The following is a 21978-nucleotide window of genomic DNA, read 5'->3' as shown; positions in this document are numbered from 1 at the left end:
GGGCTCCACGGGGAGAGCTCTTCTGTTCCACGGGGGGGGGGGGGAGGCACCGCCGCTTTGTGGAGCTGAGTTAATCTTCTCCTGACTGCAACCTCTTCCAACTGCTCCCATACGGCAGTTCTGCACTACATAATCCGTGAGCAGGCTCTACAGGGGTAGCTAAGAATGCCTTCCCCAGCTGTAGGCATGAACAGGCTTTTTGGGGGGGGGCTCTGCAGTGGAGTTTTTAACTTTTGTGTGTTTGGTCTGGGACTGTATAGTTTAATAAACTTTAATAAATAAACAGACACAAACAGCATGAACATTCTGTAAGGTGCTAGAGGAGACCTTGTAGCGCCATACGTCTTTCTGCGCTTTTCTCTCTCCCTTCCCTGCTTGCATCTGGCATGAAGCGTAGGGGAAGAGCTCTGCTCGGGATCCCCATCCTCTTCCAGGGGTGCATAAAATGCAGGTCCCTGTGAGGTAGTCCTTGGCTCCCCCCACAATTCCCGAGGGAGCCCCTCAGTGGGCTGCTTGGAGGCTTCGCTGTGCAGTTGAATGGCTTTTGTCAGTGCAGCGTTAGGGGTTAGGTTGGGTGGTGGGGTTGGCAGATGCCCCAGGTCTGCTCCCCACATTTTCTGCCTCATCTTACGAGCTTGGCTACCTGAAATGGTTCAGGTGTTTCCCCTTTCAGCCGGTCCACCCTGTCATCGGAATGGCTGCTCTTTCCCAACAGTGAACCATTAAGGCCGCATCCTGGTCCTGATCCGTGCACCCGCATCTCCCTGGCTCTTTGCTAGGGATTCCTTGCTTCTTCCAGCCACTCCAGAGACGCTGAGCTGCTTCCCCAGTGCTGGGCGGCAAAGGTTTCGGCATCCCCGAGATTCAGAGGGAGAAGCAGCCTCTGGCCCACCCCGGGCAGTGGCCTCGTGGCTCAGCAGAGTCCCTGGGGAAGCAGAGGGAAGACCCCGTGCAGTGGCCAGAGGCAGTCAGGCAGAGGAGCCACGTGTCAGTCAGGTTCTTTAGCCTGAAATCTGGAGCTGCTTTGAAACCATCGGGGGGGGGGGGGAGCATGAGATGCAACTTCCAAAGGGCCCCCCTGAGACTCTGCTAGGCCAAAGATGGCGTCATTCTGATTAGTGTCCCCAGTCCACTCCGCAGGGCTACCAAGAGGCCTGCCCTTTCCTGGCCAAGCTGTGCAGGGCTGCTGGAGCCTCACTTGATGGTGTTGCTGGTAGTTGGGGGACCATGGGAAAAGGGCATGGCCCCCCTCTTGTCCGTGCCCTTCCTCCGAGGCCTCTAAGCCGCGTTCCCTGCTTGCACTGCTCAGAGGAGGAGGAGGAGGGATGTGCCTCCCTCCCTCCAGCTGCAGCCAGTCGCTTTGCTTTGCTGCTGCAAATCTGCCCTTCAGATTTGGTCCAGGCAGGCAAGACAGTTCCCCCCTCCCAGCCAAGGCTAGCATGAGGAACAGGGTGGCTGGGCTCTGGCCAGAGCAGGGCAGTCAGAAATATTAGGCAAGACTCAGAAATTAAAGGAATGAAGATAAAAGATGAAAAATATAAACTACAAGCATTCGCGGATGACTTGGTTTTCATATTAGAAGAGCAGCTTATGACAAGCTCCAAACTTCTGAAAAAGATAGAAGAATTTGGGGAAGTGGCAGGACTGAAAATAAATAGAGAAAAGACCAAAGTGATAACCGAAAATCTTACAGATAAACAAAGAAATCAGTTGTCAGAAAAAACAGACCTTCAAATAGTTAAGAAAGTTCAATATCTGGGGATAGACTTAAACAGCAAGATGTGCAACAATAAAAGAAGACAACTATGTAAAACTATTAAAACAAATAAAACTAGACCTGGATAAATGGAAAAACCTACAACTCTCGGATTCAGAATACTTTAGAACATGGGATACATTATATCAATGGCTAGAAAAACGAGGTAGAGAGAAAGGAGTTTAACATGTATTAGTAAGCTAAATATTGGAACCCAGACAACAAGTTGCTGATAAAATATTAAGGATTTGTGATTATAAAAAATTAATAAAACATGGTTATAGAAAAAAAATGCCAGTCAGACCTCAGCAGCTGGGCTGCCTGCTGGGCAAACTAAAGGGCCAGAGTCAGGCGCTGTGGGTCAGGGAGAGGTGGGCAGACAGGGCTAGGCAGAGGTAGCAGAGCCCACCACTGAGGGTGGTGGGCTGGGTGGGCCAGCAGCAAGTTCCAGGCTGGTGAGGAATCGGTGGGAAGGAACAGAAGGCGCCAGGCCAGTCTCTCTGGGACTCGTGATGAGTGGTGTGTACTGCCAGGGAGCTGACAAGCAGTTGAAGCTGCCTACACACCTGCCTGCCAATCCTTCCGGTCGTTGAATGTCGCTGCCTCACGCCCCAAATTCGGATTGGGGGTGGGAGGAGGTAAACCTGACATGGAACTGGGCTCGGCTGGCTCCATCTCCCCGATCCAGGCCAGGCCTCTTTGGAGCTTTGGCTTTCTTCCCTGCATGGATTCAGGATTCTTGTTGCATCTTCTGGGCCTCTGCTGACCCCCTGGCTCTCTGGACGGCACCTCTTCTTTTTCTGCCCTCTGCTCCTTTTGAGAACTCTCAGATGCGCTCATGACTGACTGGCAAAAGGAGCCAATGCATCCCGGGCTCTAGTGAGGTGACCGGGCTCTTGCCTCCTCACTGCCCTACTCCAAGATGGGGCATCCTGCCGTAGCCTCAGCCTGGTTCTGCCCTCACAGAAGCAAATCTAGTTCTGGGAGGTGGTTGGACCTAAAGGACCTAAACGAGATGGAACTGCCTGCTGACCACCAAGGACTCTGCCTGGGTGGCCTTGGTGGGCAAGAAACTTGACAAGAGGGGCATCCTCCTGTCGGCGCCTCTCGCTATGCTGGTCCACTGATGAATTAATAGCTAGGATCCTGATGCGTGGAGCAGGTCAAGCCTTTTTCTAGAGATGCCTCTGTGGGACACGGCTGGTGCCTCAGGGTTTGCTTCTTGGATTCTGCCCTGCAGTCCCTAGATCAGGGGTGTCAAACTGCCGGCTCGTGGGCCAGATGCGTCACGCGGAAGCCGTGCCCACCCCAGCTCCAGCAAGGGGAAAAAAGTTGCGATACATCGTGACATATCACATGACGTGGCAAGTTTGACACCCCTGCCCTAGATGTTCCTTTGGCTCCTGTATGGCTTCCGGGGACCTGCTTAGTGGAAAAAGCCAAGGAGCAGCCCCCGAACTTGGAGTCTGTGGCCTCCTCCATTTGGAGAGCACACGGTGACCATGGGCATATGGGTCCCCATAATTTGCTGTATTCCAACATTGGAGGAAGCTTCACTGCAGGAAGCGCACCGCGAGCGTGTCATTGTGCACTCTGCCTAGAACCAGGAGCCCAGAAAGGAGGCAGTAGCTCCCTAAGAAATGGGCTTTGGAGTCCTAGCTTCCACCAGGACTTGGAAGTCAGTTGGCTGAGTGGGGCCTTTTAAGCAGCCGAGGGTCATGTGGACATGATGACTGAAGCACAGAGTTTCAGGCAAGGCTTCATATCTGCATGCAAGTTATTAGAATAGGTATTGTGAGAATGCAAAATATACCGCGGTAGAGTTGGAAGAGACTCCAGGTATAATATGTTCTTCCACCCCCTGCGGTGTAGGAAAAGCAGTTAAAAGATGATTGTTTAGCCTCTTCTGACCTCCAGAGATGGAGACCTCACAACTCCCATAAATAGATTATTCCACGGTTGCACAGATCTTGTTGCCTTGTGTTTAAATGAAATTCAAGCACGTGCAACTGATATTTCTTGTCCTGGTTCTATAGCAGCACAAAATAGTTCTTCATCATTGTCCTTTGAGCAACCTTCTTTCAGAGGAAATAGCTGGGGCAGGTGCCAAACTGTGAGCTCTCAGATTGTGCATGATTGCACCTGAATAGGAAGTCTGCTTCGGCCTTTGGGGAAAATGTCTGACAAACTTTCTTCCATGCAGAGGCTGAGCTGCCTTCTGTTCCCCCAGAGCGTCTTTGAAACTTGCATTGTGTGGTCATTTTTGCACGCAGCTGAAGATAGTTACCAAGGCTTCAGCATCAGGTTTATGCCTTTTGGGAAGAGTCTGGAGGGGGGTCAGAGTCTTTAGTTTTTTTTGGGGGGGGGGCAGCTGGCTCCAAGGGCCTGGCATGGAAGTTCCCACTCCAAGGCAGGGGAACTTGCGTGCCACTTGGACAGCCCCATTGCCGCCCAGGAGGCAGACTGGGTGTGCTCTCCTGCAGCTGCTGGGTGGCGGTGGTGGTGGTGCATGGCCAAAAGGGCCCTCCTGGAGAACGCCTCTCCTTGGCCCAGTCTCTGCAGGCTCCTGGGGGGAGTAGAGGCTTCAGCTGCAGGAAGTGAGGGTCTGTGTGTGCCCTCTCTGCCTCCTCGGGTCTGGGCACCTGAGCCTGGGCTGCTGGCTTGCCTGGCCGGGTAGGAGAGCTTGGGACCCTGCAGGGACTTGAGTCAGCAGCCGGCTGGCAGGAGGCTCCCGAGGGCTCCCTTACCTGAGCAAAAGGCAGGACAGGCTGCCAGGCACTCCTGGCTCCTAACCGGCCACCTGGTTGGGGAAGGGCAGCTGGGGCTCCTGGCTGCTCTTACCGGAGCTCGGACAGGCCAGGCCTCTGCACAGCCTGTGATGAGGGAGCCAGGCACCCAGCTTTGCCCAGCATGGGTAGCAGCAATTGTGTCTGGGCATCTCTGGACCTCAGCAGCAGAGCCGTGTGTGTGTGTGTGTGTGTGTGTGTGTGTGTGTGTGTGCGTGAGCACGCATTGCCCTTCCCCAGCCTGCAGCTCCTCTGAAAGCCAGAGCTCTCTCTAAAGAGCTTCTGCTCGGTCTGAAATGTTTGTCTAGTGCTGGACGCGGGTCGAAAGTCCAGCCTGTTTGCATGCCAGTCAAGGGCGCCCAATGTTTCTGCCTGTGGCAGAGCCGGGCTCCTGAGGCATGTCGGAGAGGCTCAAGCAGGGCCGGGCACTGGTGCTGGTGGGGGTGGGCTGTGTGAGCGAGAGCCGGCTGGGGCCCCGTGGGAGGACGGCCTTCCACTGCAGCATTTCAAGCACAGCCTCTGGAGCTCGAGTGTCCGGGAGAAATTTATTTGAGGGGACGCAGAATGTTGAGGTGGCTGCCAACCTTTCCTGAGGCTGGGGCAGCTTGACATTTCCCCGTAGGCTGTTGTGAGAGTGACATTTGGGCACAGGATCCCCCTGCTCTGCAAGCTTCTGCAGCCTGATGCAAAGGCAGGGCAGCTCCTGCTGGCCCCGGGGCCCCCTTCAAGCCAGCAGAGGTGCCAGGGTGCTTCTTGCAGTGCAGGGCTGAACCTCAAGAGAAGGGTGCTGGCACTTCCATTTTGTTTTTCAGAGGGAGGGTTCCATTTCGTTCTCTGTTGCTCAGGCCTGCCCTGTCTTCCTCCCCATGAAGTCTGCCTCCTCCATCGCTTGAGATGTGGGGGCAGCAGAGCTGAAGTGCTCCCTGCTGGGTCCCCACTGCAGGCAGCCTGAAGAATGGCTGCGAACACAGACACCCTCCCCCGCCCTGGGAGAGCGCTTGCCCCCTTCCCTTCTGCCCTGTCTGGGGCCCTGCTGTGTCCTGTGGGGCACCCAGGTCTGGGCTCGCTCTGCACCTGGACAGCCTGCATGGAAATGGGGTTCTAGGTGGGGGGGCTGTGTTGGCTTTGAGCCTTACGGAGGGCAGGATCCAGGCTGGGGAGGGGGTGAGGGAAGCATTGACTATTGGCTGCCCACTTCCCAAAGTTACCAGTGTTCCCCCATGGCCCACTGAGGTTTTGTGGTTGGGGTCTCATCTTGGCTAGGCTGCGAGGGCTGTTGCTAGTATAGCAGTTATGTTGTTGTGGGACATTCCAGGTTTGTGTTTAAAATAGGTGAGTGTACAGATCTTTTAAATAAATGAGTAGATTTAGGGGGATTGGGGGCACCGTAATCTCCAGGCAAAGTCACCCCCCCATTTGCTTAGCAGGGTGAGGATTGCCCCCTAAGCTGCATGACGATGGACTCCCAATCCTGGGCCTCCCCCTCCAGCCTTTCCACTACATGATGGCTCCCCGAATCCGCCAGTGGGGAGGGTGGTTGGTGTGCATTGAGGGGAGCTACTTGATCCACAATCAGTTCTTGTTGATGTCCACAAATCTTGGGGAGCTTGGGCTTCCTCATTACCCAGCATAGAGCATGTTACAAATACCGTATTTCGGCTTCTGCAGAAGAGCAGATTCACAGCTCTGTTCCCCAGCAGCAAAGTGGGTCTGCCCCACGTTCTGCTCCTGAACTCCAAGACTAATGCTGCTTCTCCTTCTTCTCTTTCAGAATGATTCATATTGCTGGAATAACGGAAGCCCAACTGCTGTCGTCATTTTCTAGCGCTGGGCCCTGAGGAAGGGGCAGGGGGCAACGCTGCCCTGGGCCGCCTCAGCTTCTTCCAGGCCGCCCAACGCTGGCTGTGGTGTACCCGTGTCCCGATGGAGATGAAGAGCGCCTTCCTGCAGGGAGCCCAAGCCAGACTATGACAGCGTATCGGCCTGTGCATGAGAGCTGCGACGTGGGGGGCCTGGACCCCACAGGGGGCGGTTACTCTTCTCCAGGATCCTGGGCCCAGAATGGCTGCACCCCACATGCGGATGATGCATCTCCTTTGCGGCCAGCCACCACCACGCCTGCCATGCCAAAAATGGGGGTGCGGGCCCGGATTGCCGACTGGCCCCCCAAAAGAGAAGGGCTGAAGGATCCAGCCATCCCCAGTGCTGCCAAGGCCCCAGAGGCCCCGTGCCCCATGCAGTGGGAGCTTCAGAACGGGCAGCCGCCCAGGGAGGCAGCCTTCCCCTCAGGGCCGAGGGCTTCCCGGCGCCTGGCTCGGAGGAGGTCCAAGGACACCGAGTTCCAGGACGGGTGGCCGTGCTCTCCTGGTAGGGCATTCCTGGCGCTGAGGAACAGGAGTAGCAGCGAGGTCACCCTGAGCGAGTGCGACCTGGAAACCGCGATGGAGCCCCGGGGAAACCGACTGGCTGGTGGCCTGCCCCTCTTCCGCGAGTATGGCAGCACATCCTCCATTGATGTGCAGGGCCTCTCTGAGCAGAGCTTCTATGAGATGCTTAAGGAGTTCCAGAGTGGGAAGTTGGTGGCTGGGCAGCGGCAGCGGCTGGTGGATTCCTTCCACACCGCCAGGAGCGCCAAGGCAGAGGCCCGAGCAGAACCAGGGCTGCCCCTTCACCCCAAGGAGAAGCCCCGCAAGAAGGGCCTCCGAGGAGAGGGGAGCGGGGGGGACTCCATCTTCCGGAAGCTGCGGAGTGGCCGGGCGGAAGGCGAATGCAGCAGGGCCCCAGGGGAGGTGGAGGAGGTAGGCCGGGGCTGGCTGTGCCCAAAGAGCCTGGCCCACTACGACGTCCAGAGCCTGCTCTTTGACCTGAACGAGGTGGTGGTGGCCAGGCGGGTCTGTGTGGCACAGCGGAAGAACACCACCACTGGGGCTTCGGCTGCCTCCGCTGGCTCAGCTGCTGCCACCTGTGGACTGGCCAACCTGGACCCGCCCAGCACCTTCTTCAGCCCTGAGGACCTGAACTCCAAGGAGAATCTGGAGCACGACCCAGGGGACAACAACAGCAACAGTCTGCTACTCAGCTGTCCTCACTTCCGCAATGAGATTGGGGGCGAGGGAGAGCGCAACATCAGTTTTTCACCTGCCTCTGTAGGTAGCTGTGGGGAAGGGGCCTTTGCGGAGATGGCCCCTGCCCCTTACTGCACAAATGCCAGCATCTCTGTGCTGGAGACGCCCCAAGAGCTGCAGTGCAGCCTCACCCGGTTGAAGCACTACAGCATCGAGCACGTGGACCTGGGCGCCCGGTACTACCGGGACTACTTCTCTGGCAAAGGTTGGCACTTTTTGGCTTTGTCATTTGGGGTGCTGGAGGGTAAGAGGACCCTGAGAAAGTGGGCAGTTGAGGAGGATGAGGCTTGATCCTAGTGTATGCCAACATGACAGCAACCCTGAATTCCTGAGTGGTGGGTTCATATCCTCCTCCTTCCCATCCCTACGCAGCCGCACAGGTTTCCCTGGTGCATCTCTTCCCCCCCCCCCAGCCCCTCATTACCCCTCATATCCTTTCTGCCTTGGGACTGATCCTTGGTTCAGCTGGGCAGCCAAGCCTTGCTGAAGGAGCTTTTGAGTGGGTGGGCAATTCTGCAGATTGGTAAATAATGGCTGGAACTATACGGCCGTTTAGGGCCTGATGCACAGGATGAATGGCTAAGGTGTTTTCCCCTCTTCCCTCTTCCTCTCTCCCCCCATCAGAACATTTTAACTACTTTGGGGTGGATGAGAAGCTGGGCCCCGTGGCTGTCAGCATCAGGCGTGAGAAGCTGGAGGACCATCGGGATTTCGGGCCTCAGTACCAGTACAGGATTATCTTTCGCACCAGCGAGGCAAGTTGCTATTGCTCTGCGCCACTGAAGGTCCTGCGGGCACGCTGGGGTGGGTGAGGCAGTGGGCTTTGATCCCCATTAATTCCCAAACTGGCTGGGAGATACACCCCCCTCCTATTGCGGAGAAGCTTAAGGGGCAGGAGAATTGTCTTTGTTCTCCTTGGCTGCTATCCTACCAGGACATCAGGAGGATAGTCGGTCACTGGGGATGCAGGCTTAGAGGCTGCCTTAATCCTTCCTGCCTGAGAGTTCGAATCCCACAATGGAAAGGGGTCCTCAGGCCAGGGTGTCAAGTCTCTCTTCCAGACTGAAGCCTCCCCAGCTTGACCATTTCTAGGAAAGGGGAGGCCGGCAACTGTGTGGGCCCTGGCAGGCAGCTCATAATCTTCATCCTTTTCCTGCAATGTTCAGCTGGAATTCTGGAGTAGCTCTGTCCTCTCTCATGCTTCCTTCTGGAATGGTGGTGGCCCTCTTTCAGGCCCCTTCTTGGATTTTTCAAGGCTGAGGTCTACCTTCTTCGTAGCAGGCAGTTTCTGTCTTCCTGACCATCCTTGCTATCCTTCTCATCCCTATGGACCCTCCTCAAAGGGTGGGGTCTAGACAGCAGGTGGGGTCTGACCGATTTATAATATATAGGTGATCCACTTGTTCAGCGACGGTTTGAAGATGCAATGGCCCTGAATGAGGGGGATTTATGCATCTTCGTAATTGTGGCCATTGCAGTGTCCCGCGGTCACGAGATCGTGATTTGGGCACTTGGCAACCTAGTCTCAAATAGAAGATCGCAGCGTCCTGGGGCCCTGCAATTGCCATTGGCAGACTTCATTGCTGCCTTCCGGCAAGCAAAGTCACTGGGGAAGCCTGCAGGAGGTCAGAAAAGGCAATCATGTGAGCACAGGATGCTGCAATCAGATGGGACTCATCTAATGATCGTGACCGGGACTGATCGAAAAGCTGACATAAGTCAGTCCAGTGATGTCATGTATTGCTTAGTGGTGGAGTTTCTAGTCCGAGCTGCCATGAGTAAGCAAGCACAGCCTGTGGTGAATAGAAACTGTCCGACCAGAGCTGGCTATTTGTGAAGCAAATCCATCCGAGCCAGCAGAGGGCGCTACAGCACTGAGAGGGCCTGGCAGTGAAGCTGATAGCGCCAGTTCCTACTTCTGTGCCCAGTGCTTGCTTCTCCGCTGAAAGGGCAAGAAGACCCGCCCGAGCCCCAGGTGGGCCCCGCGAGGTGCTGAACTGCAGCCCTGCAGTTTAAGCTTCCCAAAGGGGATGTTTTCGCCTTGCAAGGACAATCTGAATCACTCGTGCCCCCCCCCCAAAAACCCAAACATCCCATTGACGAAGGGTTGAATGCGCTGGATACCGGCAAATGGTCTGAAGTACTGAAAGGGGCTGCTGTCTCCATGTGGAATCTTGGATTTTTGGGGGGGGGTCCCTTCCAGGGCCAAGGGGCCTTGTCTCCGAGTGGGCTGGCACTCCTCCTCCTGCACATTTCCTGTTGTAAGAAAAAAAAAGTTTTCTAGGCTTTTGCAGGCTGGGACTGAGCCTCAGAGACAAAGTTTGCCCTGGATAGCGTGGAAATCCTCCTTAGGCTCCTTCTAGCTCTCCGATGATTGGGGATTTCCTCTAGAGCAGGGCTCTTTTTCTCCCGTGAAGAGCGCCATTCTGGAAGACTGTGAGGCTTGGTTGACGGCTCTGCTCCCCCTCCCTGAGGCCTCCCCAGCCCATGCTCAGCCCCAGTGCAGAGGATGTTGCCCACTGGCACAAGGGGCTCTTGGGGAAGAGGCTCTTTGGCCAAGTGGGGCCCTCCCATGGGCAGCCCTCCACTCTGCTGTGCCAGAAGAGGGGGAATTTATGTGGCCCCTGCGGTGGGCGGAGCGTCACTCCTGCCTTTCTTTCTGGGCCTTGCAGTTGACCACCCTCCGTGGTGCCATCCTAGAAGACGCAACGCCCACCACCACCAAGCACGGCACTGTCCGTGGCATCCCCCTGAAGGACGTGCTGGAGCATGTGGTCCCTGAGCTGAACACGCACTGCCTGCGCCTGGCCCTGAGTGTCCCCCAAGTCTCTGAGCAGCTGCGGAAGCTGGACGAGCAAGGAGTAAGCACGCCGCAGACAACCTGGAGGGGGTGGAGGGCTTTCCTGCCTGCCCACCCATCTTGTCTGTGGCCCAGGAAGGCCCTGTTCTCTCCCAGACCCTCTTCCCGAGAGTCACTCTTGGGCTTGGCCCCCAGCCAGCTCTGAGGGGGCACTCCCTGCTTTCCCCCCAGCTCTGCCGGAAGCACAAGGTGGGCGTCCTGTACTGCAAGGCCGGCCAGAGCTCGGAGGAGGAGATGTACAACAACGAGGAGGCTGGGCCGGCCTTTGAGGAGTTCCTGGCCCTGCTGGGGGAGAAGGTCTGCCTGAGGGGCTTCGGCAAGTACGCCGCGCAGCTGGATACCAAAAGTAGGTCCATGCCGAGGGTGGTTTGCGGTCTGGCAGGGCAGGACTCACTGCTAGCACTGTGCCTGCCCTCTGAGGGACCCGACTTTCCTGATAGTCCTCCCTGTTGCTTTCCTCACAGCCGACTCCACCGGCACCCACTCCCTCTACACGACCTACCAGGGCTACGAGATCATGTTCCACGTCTCCACGATGCTCCCCTACACCTCCAACAATAGGCAGCAGGTACCAGGCGGGGCAGGTCGGGGCCCAGCCCAGAGGAGAGAGTGGACTGGCTTTGGGGGGGTCACATGGCACATACTGAACTGTGGGGTTGCCACCATTTTGGGGGCTCAACTTAGTGGTCTTGACCCTTTGCTTCTCTTTTGAACAATGACCCCACCCCACTGGGGAGGGATTTCATGAGGGGGTCTGTTTCCTCCTGGTCTCGTGAGTGTCTGGCTGGGTTCCAGGCTCTCTTCCCAGGCTCTCAAGTGCCGCCTTCCCTTCCAGCTGCTGCGGAAGAGGCACATCGGAAACGACATCGTCACCGTCATCTTCCAGGAGCCAGGGGCCTTGCCCTTCACCCCCCAGAATGTCCGCTCTCATTTCCAGCATGTCTTCATCATCGTCTGTGCCCAGAATCCCTGCACGGAGAGTGTCTGCTACAGGTAAGGCCGCGGGAGGGGGGTCTGGGTGGTATTTGGGCTCGGCCAGGTGAGGAGCAGAGCTCCGGGCTTTGGCTGCATCCTGGTGCCAGTGGGGACCCGTCCACTCTCCAGAAGTCTGGCTGAGCAGGCAGCCTCTCTCAGACAAAGGATCAGGGCTGCAGGTGATCCTCGCAACTCCGGCCTCTCGGGCAGCTGATCCTCCAATCTTGAGTCCTCGGGTTGAAGTGGGCCTCGGCTGTCCTGCACCCTGGGACTGACCCACAGGGAACAGCCGAGGAGTAACCTGGCAGCGGCCTGTGTAGTCTCAGCCACAGGCCTGTGTTTTCATTTCCATGTCCCAAGCGTGGCAGTGACCCGCTCCAAGGATGTGCCCCCCTTTGGGCCGGCCATCCCCAGTCAGGCCGCCTTCCACAAGTCGGACGTCTTCCGAGATTTCCTGCTTGCCAAGGTGATCAACGCCGAGAACGCTGCCCACAAGTCAGACAAGTTCCACACCATGGCCACACGCACGCGGCACGAGTACCTGAAGGATTTGGCTGAGAACAGCGTCACCAGCACCCCCATCGACTCCTCGGGGAAGTTCAACCTGATCTCGTTGGCCTCTAAGAAGAGGGAGAAGACGAGGGCGCGTGCTGGGGCTGAGCAGCAGAGTGCAGGGGCCATCGTGTGGCGCGTTCTGGCTCAGGACTACTTGCAGGGAATGGAGATTGAGTGCCTGCTGGGCATCTCCAACGAGTTCGTGGTCCTCCTGGACCTGGCCACCAAGGAAGTGGTCTTCAACTGCTTCTGCGTGGATGTGATTGGCTGGACGCCAGATAGCTGCAACCTCAAAATTTTTTATGGACGTGGGGACCATATTTTTGTCCGGGCCCGAGAGAATAATCCTGAAGATGTTAAAGAGATTGTGCAGAGGCTGAAGGTCAGTAGTGCCCCTGCCCACTGGTTAGTTAGAATGCCCCCGCCACCCTGGGAGGGAAGTGATCTTTCTGACCCCGGGGTTGTGTGCTTTCACCCAGGTCATGACCTCTGGTGCTGAGACAGTGGAGATGACCCTCCGGAGGAATGGGCTGGGGCAGCTGGGTTTCCATGTGAAGTTTGACGGGACGGTGGCTGAAGTGGAGGACTACGGCTTCGCCTGGCAGGCGGGGCTGCGGCAGGGCAGCCGTCTGGTGGAGATCTGCAAGGTGGCCGTGGTTACCCTCAGCCACGACCAGATGGTCGACTGGCTGCGCACCTCGGTCACCGTGAAAGTGGTGGTGATTCCACCACATGAGGATGGTGTTCCACGCAGGTGAGCCTCTGCGTCTCTGGGCAGGATTAAGAAGGAGGCAGGGGCCACACAGGAGGAGGAAGGAGCCAGGGGCTACCGGGACCCCTTTTGGCTCAGCCGGAGACAGGCAAAATCCTCTGCAGCTGATTTGTCTCATGGCAAAATTGAACCTCTGAATAGCCTGGGTCCATCCGGCCCCATAGCCTGTGCAGTGAGTAGGTCCCGGGTAGGGCAGGAGGCCTGTCCTGGGGGTAGGTACCCTGCCAAGCCCCAAGGCTGCCAGCCCCTCTGCCCTGGTCCACCAGCTCCTGGCCTCGGTGGGAGCGGGAGCTCCTCAGAGGGGGGGCTTTTACCCTACTGGGCTGGTTCTCTTGGGCTGCGATGCCCTTCTTGGGTGGCTCTCCCTGTTTGGCCTGGGGCCCACTGAGCGAAGACAGCTGGCTTTTGAGAGGGGGGCACCTTGGGCAGATCCTGTTGGGATGACTGCGGCTTTGGCAGCCGGTGGGGAATGGCAGCAGCGGCTCTTCTGGCAGGTGCGGGAAGCTGCTTCTTGGGGCGAAGCAGAGAAAGGCCGGCCGATGCCCTGTCAGGTCCCAAAAGGAGCTGAGTGGGTCCTGGGGCTCAGGGTGCAGCCTTCCTTTTAAGACACGGTGCCACCGCCTGGGAACCACTGGGCTAAGCGGCCACTAAATGCGAGTGGAGGAAGGCAAGCCCAGAGGCCGAGGATTCCTGTGGGGCTCTCAGGCCTGGGATGCATCCAGGTGTGCGGGAAGGGAAACTGCCGAGGCTCAGCCCTTCCCCGCTTCCTTCTGGACTCTCCAGTTATCATGGTTATGCGCTCTCCTGAACGTCCCCCCTCCCTGCCTGAGAGTCTGCTGGCTTGCTGTCTCCTCCAGAGAAAACGTGCGCAGTTGAGACAGGAGGGGGGAGGAGGAAGAGGGGGTGCCCCCACCCAGCTCCCAGCTTCCTGCCTGATTTTCCAGGTGTGGTTTGCAAAGCAAGTCGAGGCACCTGGTTGCTTCCGGCAGCACCTCCCTCTCCATCGGCTTCAGGGCAGGCAGGACAGGATCCTGGGCTGGGCTGGAGGATGACCACCCGGTGGCTCTTTCGCTGCACAGAGCCGGGGAGGTGGGTGGCAGGGAGCGAGGCCGTGGCCTGGGGGAGGGGCTGGGGGGGGCTGGAAGCTTGAGGTTGCCCGGGTTCCCTTCCTGCCAAGCTGCCCCCAGGCCTCGAGGCGTGTCCCACATCGGCAGCTGCAGAGCTGGCTTCGATGGCTTCGTCTGCCAAGAGCTGCATGCGGTGAGTGGTGAAGGACTCCCCCCAAGAGAGATTGCGTTCCCACCCCCCCAGGACAGGGTGCCTGAGAAACGGGGGCTGCCAGGGCCGCTCACCTTCCTGCAGACTAGGCCTCTTTTGGAGCAGGGGTCCTGCTTGGCCGAGGGTTCGGCTAGGGGCAGGGGGCCAATGATGCCCACCTCTCAGGCACCTGAAGCAGGCAGGAGTGGTCCCAGGACCCTCGTGGGCAAGGGTCCTGGGCAAGCTGCGTCAGTGACTTTTGTGGGTCTTCAGGGGGGCAGCCGTGCCCCTGGTGCAGGTCTTGAAGGTGGGTGGCTGGCAGGACCAGGAAGGCCGACCTCCATGCCTGCAGCTTCTCTTCACAGAGTTGCCCGGCACCCTTCTCTGCACGATCCCTGACACCCTCCTGGGCTGGGCAGGCAGAGACGCCTGGCTTTCCTCTCTCTCTCTCTCTCTCTCTCTCTCTGCAGGGGATGGGCCGAGTCCCTGAAGGTGAGCTTGATGGAGTCCAGGGGAGAACCCGAAAGCCTGCCAGGGGGCTACCGGCCTCCATACCGCAACTCAGCCTGGCAGTGGAGCGGCTCCGCCACCCACGGCTCCTCTCAGCCTTCCAAGTGGGCTGAGCAGCCGGGGCCTGGCCAGTCCCAGTCCCTCACCAGGACCCCAAAGCAGAGTGCCCTTACCCCTTACCGCCAGCCCCAGCCCCTGCATGGCAAAAGGTGAGGAGGAGCGGAGGCCTTGGGGTCAGTTGATGTTCCTGGGCCGCCTGCAGGCTCCTTGCCAGGACGGGTTTTGGGACGTGGAGCCTGTAGCGTGTGCTCTGCTGTGTTGGATGCAGCCTGGCTAGGGACCCCTCAGGAGAGCTGCATGACTCTGGGCATGGGCCCAGCCTTCAGGCTCTCCCTCCTTCTCTAGGCCTGCCAGCTTCCCAGAGACCCCCCGTGTCGCCTCCTCCTCCTCCCAGAGTGGCACAGAGAAGACCCAGCCGTATCGGCAGCCCTCGGGCAGTTTCTCTGTTCCGGGCTCTTCGGGAGGACCCTTCGCCTGGTACAAGCTCTCGCCGGACAAGTACGTGGAGAGAGGGGGAGGCCCAGGCCCAGGTCCTGGCCCTCTCGACCCGCCTGGCTTTTCCCTCCCGCGGATTCTTTTTGGTGCAGGGACTGCCCCACCGGCAGCAAAGACGCAGGGCTTGTTCCTGGCTCCGGGTGGGGCTTACTTTGCTGCCTAGCACTTTGCGTCCCACTCCAGTTCCAGGGCTTGGGGGGGGGCTTCGAAATAGCAGCCAGGGGCCACGCTGTGCCGGACCTTGCCAGCCCACCAGGGTGAGGGGCAAACCAGGAAATGCAAAGAGAGCTGAGCCCCCAACCGTCTCCTTTGGGTGCTGGGGAAGCGCCTTCATCCTTGGCTGTTTGGGTAGCAGCCGCTTCCTGCCTGAGGCGTTTGCTCTGGGGAGTAGCGAGGGGGCTGTGCTGGTGGCAAGCAGGGGGCTGGGAGGGGGAAACGTTGACCCTGCATGATTCTGCCTCAAGAGAGGTTGTGAGAGGGAGGGGGATCTCTCTCTGCACCCTCAGTTGCAGTGAACAGTTGCCCAGGGGCGTTCTGATCCAGATGAAATGCCCGGAATGGCCTGGAATGCAGATGAGGCGGAGCCAAAGGCATTGATTGGCGCAAGGCAGCCTTCCTTGTGCAAACATCCCCTCCCCAGGAATCAATCCGCGTGCTGGGAAGGGCCCTTGTGAGGCCTTCTGGACGCCCAGAGGCTCCAGTCGGTGGCCCATGGCTCTCGAGCTGCAGGGCTCTGTACTGGATGCACCAACCGATGCTCCTTCGGAGAGCCTGGCGTGGCCCTTCAGCCTGGCCTTCCACCCCTTCCGGATGGATGCCCCTCCGTCCCCCACCCATGGAGCCAAATGCAGGAGGAGCTGGCTCCCTTCTGCTCCTGGGCCCTCTCCCTCTTCCCTCCCTCTGTTAAGCCTGGTATTTTTAAAACCTGCTAACAAACGGGCTGGGCGGTGTTTTTCCCACTGTCTCGGCGGCTTTCTCAGCTGCCCTGTTTGGCTTCAGTTCTGTGCACAGATATGTGGTCCCCTTGAGGCCTCCGGGGCCTTTTGAGCCGCCCTGCCCCTCCGAAGCGACCTCAAACGGGGACTCCTCTTCGTCCGGCAGGGGGCTGGCCAGCCAGGAAGGCACCATGGAGAGGCCCAAGCCTGGTGAGCACGGATGGCAGGCACAGAGGGGTTGGGTGGTGGGCCTGGGCTGAGATCTCGGAAGCGACCTCTCTGCTGAAGCTACCAGACTTTGGGGAGCCCAGCCGTGTCCCCCTGGGCACAGAGAGGGCTGCCCTTGCCAGCATGGAGCCAGACAGGTGGCAGGTGCCCGAGGCTCCCCTGGCAGGTTCTGAGAAGGGCAGGTGGCTATTGCCCTCTCCTGCAGGCTGGCACTGGGTGGTGGCGGAGGAAAAATCGGGTGGCAGGGGCACCATGCCTGCTTGGGCGTGGCACAAATCAGGCCTCCAACCAAGGGCTGGGGCTCTGGGGAAGCGGGAGGCCAATTGCCTCCCCCCCTCCTGGCGACTTGCCCCCCCCGACCCCTCTCTTTGCCCTCCCAGAGCTGCTGTGGCACATGCCGGGGCCCTCCGGATTCTCAGCGGCTTCTGGGAACAAGCGGCCAGGCCAGTGGGAGCTGCCTGGCAAGGACTCCCCAGAGCAGCCCCCCAAGGTGAGTGTGGGCTCCTGGAGCTTGTCCGTTGGGTGTCTCCCTCCCCGTCTGGGCGACTGAGCCCACCTCCCCTCTCCGCAGGGCGAGGGGCAGACGTCCAGCAGCAACACGCTCTCCAGCACGGCCTCCAGCAGCGCCCACAGCGATGACCCGGCCGATCCCGCTGACAGTGCGGCTGAGCGCTGGGCCAAGGGCGGCGTCTCCAGCAATGGCGGCATCGATGCGAGCAGTGCCACATCTGTCCGGCGCGACCGAGTGCCCGTGTCCTCGCCTCTCTTTGGCCCCGCCCTCCCTGAAGGCCATGGCAAGAGGGCAGAGGCGGCCTGGCCTGCCGGCCATTTGGGCAGACGGAGCTGGAATTACTGCCCCAGGGCCTTCGGTAGAGGAGTTGGCGGCCCCACCAGGGGGGGCAACAACAGCGCCCCAGAGCCTTTCTGGCAGGCCAGGTAAGGGACCCTGCAGCTGCCCCCCCAACATAACCAGGACCCTGAACACGTGGCGGGTTTGCAGGCCGGTTGGGCACGGGGGGGGGCTCTGCGGCTCCTGCAAGGAAGTGGGCTGCCCGATTTTCCAAAGGGGGGGGCTCCTCCTGGCCAAATAGCGAGGGCATCATTGCTGATGCATTTGCAGCCTCAGGGCCAGAGCTGCCCTCGACAGCAGCCCCAGGCCTGATTTGTCCAGGGTTGGAAGTGGGGCGAAGCTCCTCCTTCCCCACCCCAGAGAGAGGCCTTGTGTCCAGGGCCAAGCGTTGGAGGAGGGGCAGTTGCGCTCCCTCCAGCCGTGGGACGGCCCAGGTGCTGCTGAGGGAGTGGCCCTGCATGGCCTGGGGGCCCAGCCACCCGCAGACTGACTGTTTCTCTTTCAGCCCCGGAGCCCCCAGGGCCACGTACCCCATCCAGGTCTACAAGACCCCCTCCGCAGACAGCTCCCAGGCGGCTCCCGGGTCTCAGGCGAGCTCCTCCCAGCTCTCGGCTTCTGTGCCCAAGTCCTTCTTCTCCAGGCAGAGTGGCCGGAGCACCAGGCCTCTGCCTGCCGGGTGGAAGAAGAGCCCGGAGGCTTCAGCCCGGCCAGCCCCCTTCGCAGAGCCCCAGAAGTGAGTGCCTGCAGAAGGGAGGGGGCAGCAGCGAGCCCTGCGTTGAGTGGCTGCCATGGCCAGCTGTTTTGCCTGGGGGGTGTGAGGGCTTCTGCCCTAGACCGAGCCTGGCTGCTGGGGAGGGGGACTGACCGGCCCTCTTCTGCCCACAGGCAGGTTGACCTGAGCACCAAGAACGTCTTTGGGCAGCCTCGCCTGCGGGCTTCTCTGCGGGACCTTCGCTCCCCACGCAAGGCCTACAAGTCGACCATCGAGGATGACCTGAAGAAGCTGATCATCATGGACTCCACTGGCCTGGAGCAGGACGACGAGCTGGTGCGCCTCCCAAACGCTTCCCCCCCCCGTGAAAGGGGGGCCTGCTGAAGGGGGGCATTTTTAGAACCTGCAGCATAAATGTGTCGGAGGGCTTCGCTCCTGCTTTTCCCCGACAGAGCTCCGGGATCTGAGTGAGCCGGTGGGGAGGGGAGGGGCCGGTCTCTGAATCCCCCCTGAGGCAACTTGGGGGCTCCCCGTGGGGAGGACTTGCCCACTTAGAGTCTTCCCAGGGATCCCGTTCAATTCTTTGGGGATGAGGAGAATTGAGAGCTGCGGACTAGCTGGGACTTTGAAGGGGGTCTCCGCTCTTCCCCGCAGACCCCCCAGAAAACACTCCAGCGGACCCTCTCGGATGAAAGCCTGTGCAGCGGCCGGCGAGACCCCTCCTTTGCCAGCAGCGCCTGCTTCGAGCAGCCCCTCTCCAGCGACATGCTCTTCACCAGCACCCTCCCTGTGCGGAGGCCGGCCAGCAGCGGCCGGGGGTGCTCCTTGGAGAAGGGTGAGTCTGGTGGAGCCCCAGTGCCAGATGCAGGTGGGCAACGGGGGTCCCTGTCTTCCCCGACAATCTTGGAGCGTGGGGGGAGTCAGTCTTTGCCCCAACATCCAGGGCAGGAGGAGGTTGCGTGGGCCGCCTCCGCAGGTCGGCTGATGGGTCTGGGGGAGGCCTGACCTCCTCTCTGTCCGCAGCCACCATCTCGGCCTCTGAGCTCTCCCTGACCGAGGTGCGCGACCAGCCCCTGCGGCGCCTTGACCCGGCCCTGATGCCCCTGCCGGACACAGCTGCAGGCCTGGAATGGTCCAGCTTGGTCAGTGCCGCGAAAGCCTATGAAGGTAACACTTCCTTCCTCTCCTGCCCAGGCAGGTGACGTGGCAGTCCGGGAAAGGGCTTCAGCCCTGGGCCCCACAGCCAGCTGGCTGTCAGGAGCCCCATTTACTTCGGGGCCCCTTCCTGGCTCCCCCTCCGTCCAGCTGGGAGCAGCCTCTTGGGAGGGGGCTGCAGCTGATCTTTGAGGAAGGAAATTGACCGTCTCCTCTGCTGCCCCTGTGTCGCCCCCCCCCCCCGAATGGCAGGGCCCAAGCAGGATCATTGAGGGGGCAGAAGACCCCTGCAAACCCTTCATGCAGAGGGATGGGAAACAAGCGCCCACCAAGAGCTTTGCCCTCCAGCCCAAATGCTCGGCTGCCCCAATTTCAGGAGGGAAGATGATTCAGCACGGAGATGGTGCTGAGCTGGTGCCTCATCAGCAGGAGCTAAATGGGCTGCTTGCTAGCAGTGGCACAGCTTCTGCCCCCAGCCTGCCCGCCCCCCCCCGCCCCCTCCTGCCTTGCCTGCCTGCCTGTCAGGGCAGAACTCCTTCCTCGGCCTAGGCAGACGTCCCGCGCTGGCTCCGCCCTTCAGGGCAAGGGCTTGTTGGGTAAGGGGAGGGGCTGCGTCCCCAAGCAGAGAGACGGAGGGGGGGTCAGGGTGCTTCCTTCTCCTCGTCCTGCCCAGCCAGCCAGCACAAAGGTAGCTGATGGCGGAAGACGGGGGGGGGGGCAAGACCAGCCGCTATGCCAGAGTGGGTGGTGGAGTTCCCAGCAGGGCTTCCCCCCCCCCATGGGCTTCGTGTCAGCTGTGCCTCTTTTCTGTGCAAATTGGGGGCGTTGGCCTGGGTGTACTTTCCCCAGCAGGGCAGGGAGGAGCTGGCAAGGGGCGACGGGGGCAGACTCCCCTGCAGCCGGGCTGAATTCTCTGAGCTCAGGGTTGCGGTCTACGGAGGCACAAGGAAGCAATCAGCGAGAAGGCCTGCCAGGATACTTGTGGGGGGGGGGGCTGCTTAGGGGCTAGGTGGGGCTGCCCTCCAGGGCGTATGAGCTCCTGCCCAGACTGGCATGGCCTTCTGCCCTGGCAGTGGTGCCAGTTTTGAGCAGTCAGAAGCCATGGGGCTTTTGCCTGACAGCCTATAGATTCTCCCTCTCCTTCCCCCCCCCCCCAGTGCAGAGAGCTGTCTCCCTCTTCTCCCTCCATGAGACCATGTTGAGCCCAGATGTGCAACCGGCTGGCAGCCCCAGCCTTGGGCACCTGAGCCTGGAGAGGCAGCCAGCGCCACACACTGCTCCTGTCTTAAGGTGAGCAGGGGACGGGGTGGGGGCAGACATATGTTTTGAGAAGGGTGAGAAAACTTCCTCAAGGAAAGTGAAGTTTTGGGGGGATGCTGGAACCCCCAAGGGTCTGCCTGTCAGTCTGGGTGAGGTTGGAGCCCACCTTGCAGGTGAGGAGGCGAACCCCCTCCCTCCTCCGTGTGGCTTCAACCCCCTCCCCAAGGGCTCGGGCTGCAGGTATGCTGCCTTCCTCCTGGATAGCTGGGTGGGGAGACCCCCCCCTCTCCCAGCAGACCCTCTCCGGGAACCCCGGGCAGGTTTGGTGTCACAGCCTCTCCGGCCTGCCCTTGCAGCCAGCAGCGCCCACCAGACGATCTGACAGGCAAGGTCTCCCAGCTGGAAGCCATGTTGAAGCAGTTGCACAGCGACCTGCAGAAAGTAAGGAGCTGGGGGGGGCTTGGTGGGACCCCCGGAGGGAGGGACGGGGCTGCTGGGCCAAGGTGTGCAGGTAGCCCCCGGACCGGGCTCTGCGTATCCTGGAACTCCCCCCCCTTCTCGGCCCCCGCAGGAGAAGCAGGACAAGGTGGTGCTGCAGGCAGAAGTGGCCACGCTCAGGCAGAACAACCAGCGGCTGCAGGAGGAGTCCCAGCACGCCAACCAGCGGCTCCGCAAGTTCGCCGAGATCTTCTCCAGCGCCGTCGACAAGGAGGAGCTGTGAGCGGTGGGGGGGCAGACAGGTGTGGCACCTGCACAGGGGCTCCCCTAGAGAGCGAACCGCCAGCCCCCCGTCTCCAGCTGGGCTCTGGCCCCGTGGCCCCCCTTGTGCCTCGCCTGGGTTGAGAGGCAGCCCTGCTCTGCCCAGGGATGTGGGTTCCCCCCCTGCCAGCCAGATGCTGGCATCCTTAAGCCCTGCCGGGAGCAGCCCAGGCACGCTTCCCCCGCCCCGGTCAAGGGCCGCCAGAGGGCCAGCTGGTGTCCAACGGGCTGGGCGGCAGAGTGCAGCCAAACCTCTCAGAGCACTTTCTCACAACTAAATTATTTTCTAGGGAATGCAGAGCGCCTCAGGAAGTAAAAAAAAAAAAAGTTTAAATGTCTACATTCTTTATAAAACACTATATTTGTATCAATGGTACTGTTTGTAATTTTTTTCAATTGCATTTCTGTGCATGCAACTGAATTCAGCACAGTTGATTTTTCCCCCAGTTGCAGCAGGGACCCTGCACTGGCACAAAGCCATAGAGGCCCAGGGGAAGGCTCCTGGCTGGGGAACGTGTCCCACCACCCCAGACGCCCCCCCCCGGGCCCTCCTGGTTGCCTGCTCTGCCTTGCCTCCTGGCCCTTGTGCCAGTCCTCTGCTGGGCCGGCCCGGCTGGCAGCAGGGCACACCGAGGGCACTCCACTGTCTCCACTACGCTCCAGCCAAGGGGCCCCTTCCACCCAAAGAGGGTGTTGGGGTTGAGAAAGGGGGGGGGAGTGTCTGTCCTGCTCTGTGACCTGCAGGACCCTTCACCCCCCCCTCTGGGCTGGGGCTTCTGCCAATGGCAGCAGGGAGCAGCTGGCCTGGACCACTTCCCCCCACCCCCCACTCCACATTGCAAAACCAGCGTATGATCTATGCGAAGCACATCCTGGCCCCGGGGGTTGGCCCAGGCCTGCCTCCCCCCCCCACTTCCCTCCGCCAGGG

At 60.0% G+C, this 21978-nt stretch overlaps 1 protein-coding gene across 1 annotated transcript; it reads left to right on the top strand.

The window, feature by feature from the left end:
* Positions 1 to 6509: 6509 nt before the first annotated feature.
* SIPA1L3 (signal induced proliferation associated 1 like 3) lies at positions 6510 to 21012 on the top strand. Its single transcript, XM_029283722.1, has 20 exons — positions 6510 to 7872; positions 8292 to 8422; positions 10340 to 10528; positions 10699 to 10873; positions 10992 to 11095; positions 11363 to 11520; positions 11863 to 12439; positions 12537 to 12811; positions 14557 to 14805; positions 15002 to 15154; positions 16151 to 16296; positions 16695 to 16804; positions 16886 to 17250; positions 17640 to 17897; positions 18050 to 18212; positions 18531 to 18711; positions 18900 to 19043; positions 20189 to 20321; positions 20648 to 20732; positions 20863 to 21012. The coding sequence occupies exons 1-20, from the start codon at positions 6510 to 6512 to the stop codon at positions 21010 to 21012; spliced, it is 5109 nt and encodes a 1702-aa protein (XP_029139555.1).
* The last annotated feature ends 966 nt before the right edge of the window (positions 21013 to 21978 follow it).

Source organism: Protobothrops mucrosquamatus, unplaced genomic scaffold, assembly GCF_001527695.2.
Source record: "Protobothrops mucrosquamatus isolate PMUCROS unplaced genomic scaffold, P.Mucros_1.0 scaffold201, whole genome shotgun sequence".
Classification (NCBI taxonomy): Eukaryota; Metazoa; Chordata; class Lepidosauria; order Squamata; family Viperidae; genus Protobothrops; species Protobothrops mucrosquamatus.
The sequence above is the reverse complement of the archived record's forward strand: the minus strand, read 5'-3'. Positions and strand labels throughout refer to the sequence as shown.

What these genes read in the sequence shown, in the direction of transcription:
- SIPA1L3 (XM_029283722.1), top strand. Translation starts at nt 6,510, where the DNA reads ATGACAGCGTATCGGCCTGTGCATGAGAGCTGCGACGTGGGGGGCCTG. An exon ending in CGCGCAGCTGGATACCAAAA is followed by an intron (nt 10,874 to 10,991) that starts GTAGGTCCATGC and finishes CTTTCCTCACAG; the next exon opens with CCGACTCCACCGGCACCCAC. An exon ending in TACAAGCTCTCGCCGGACAA is followed by an intron (nt 15,155 to 16,150) that starts GTACGTGGAGAG and finishes GTTTGGCTTCAG; the next exon opens with TTCTGTGCACAGATATGTGG.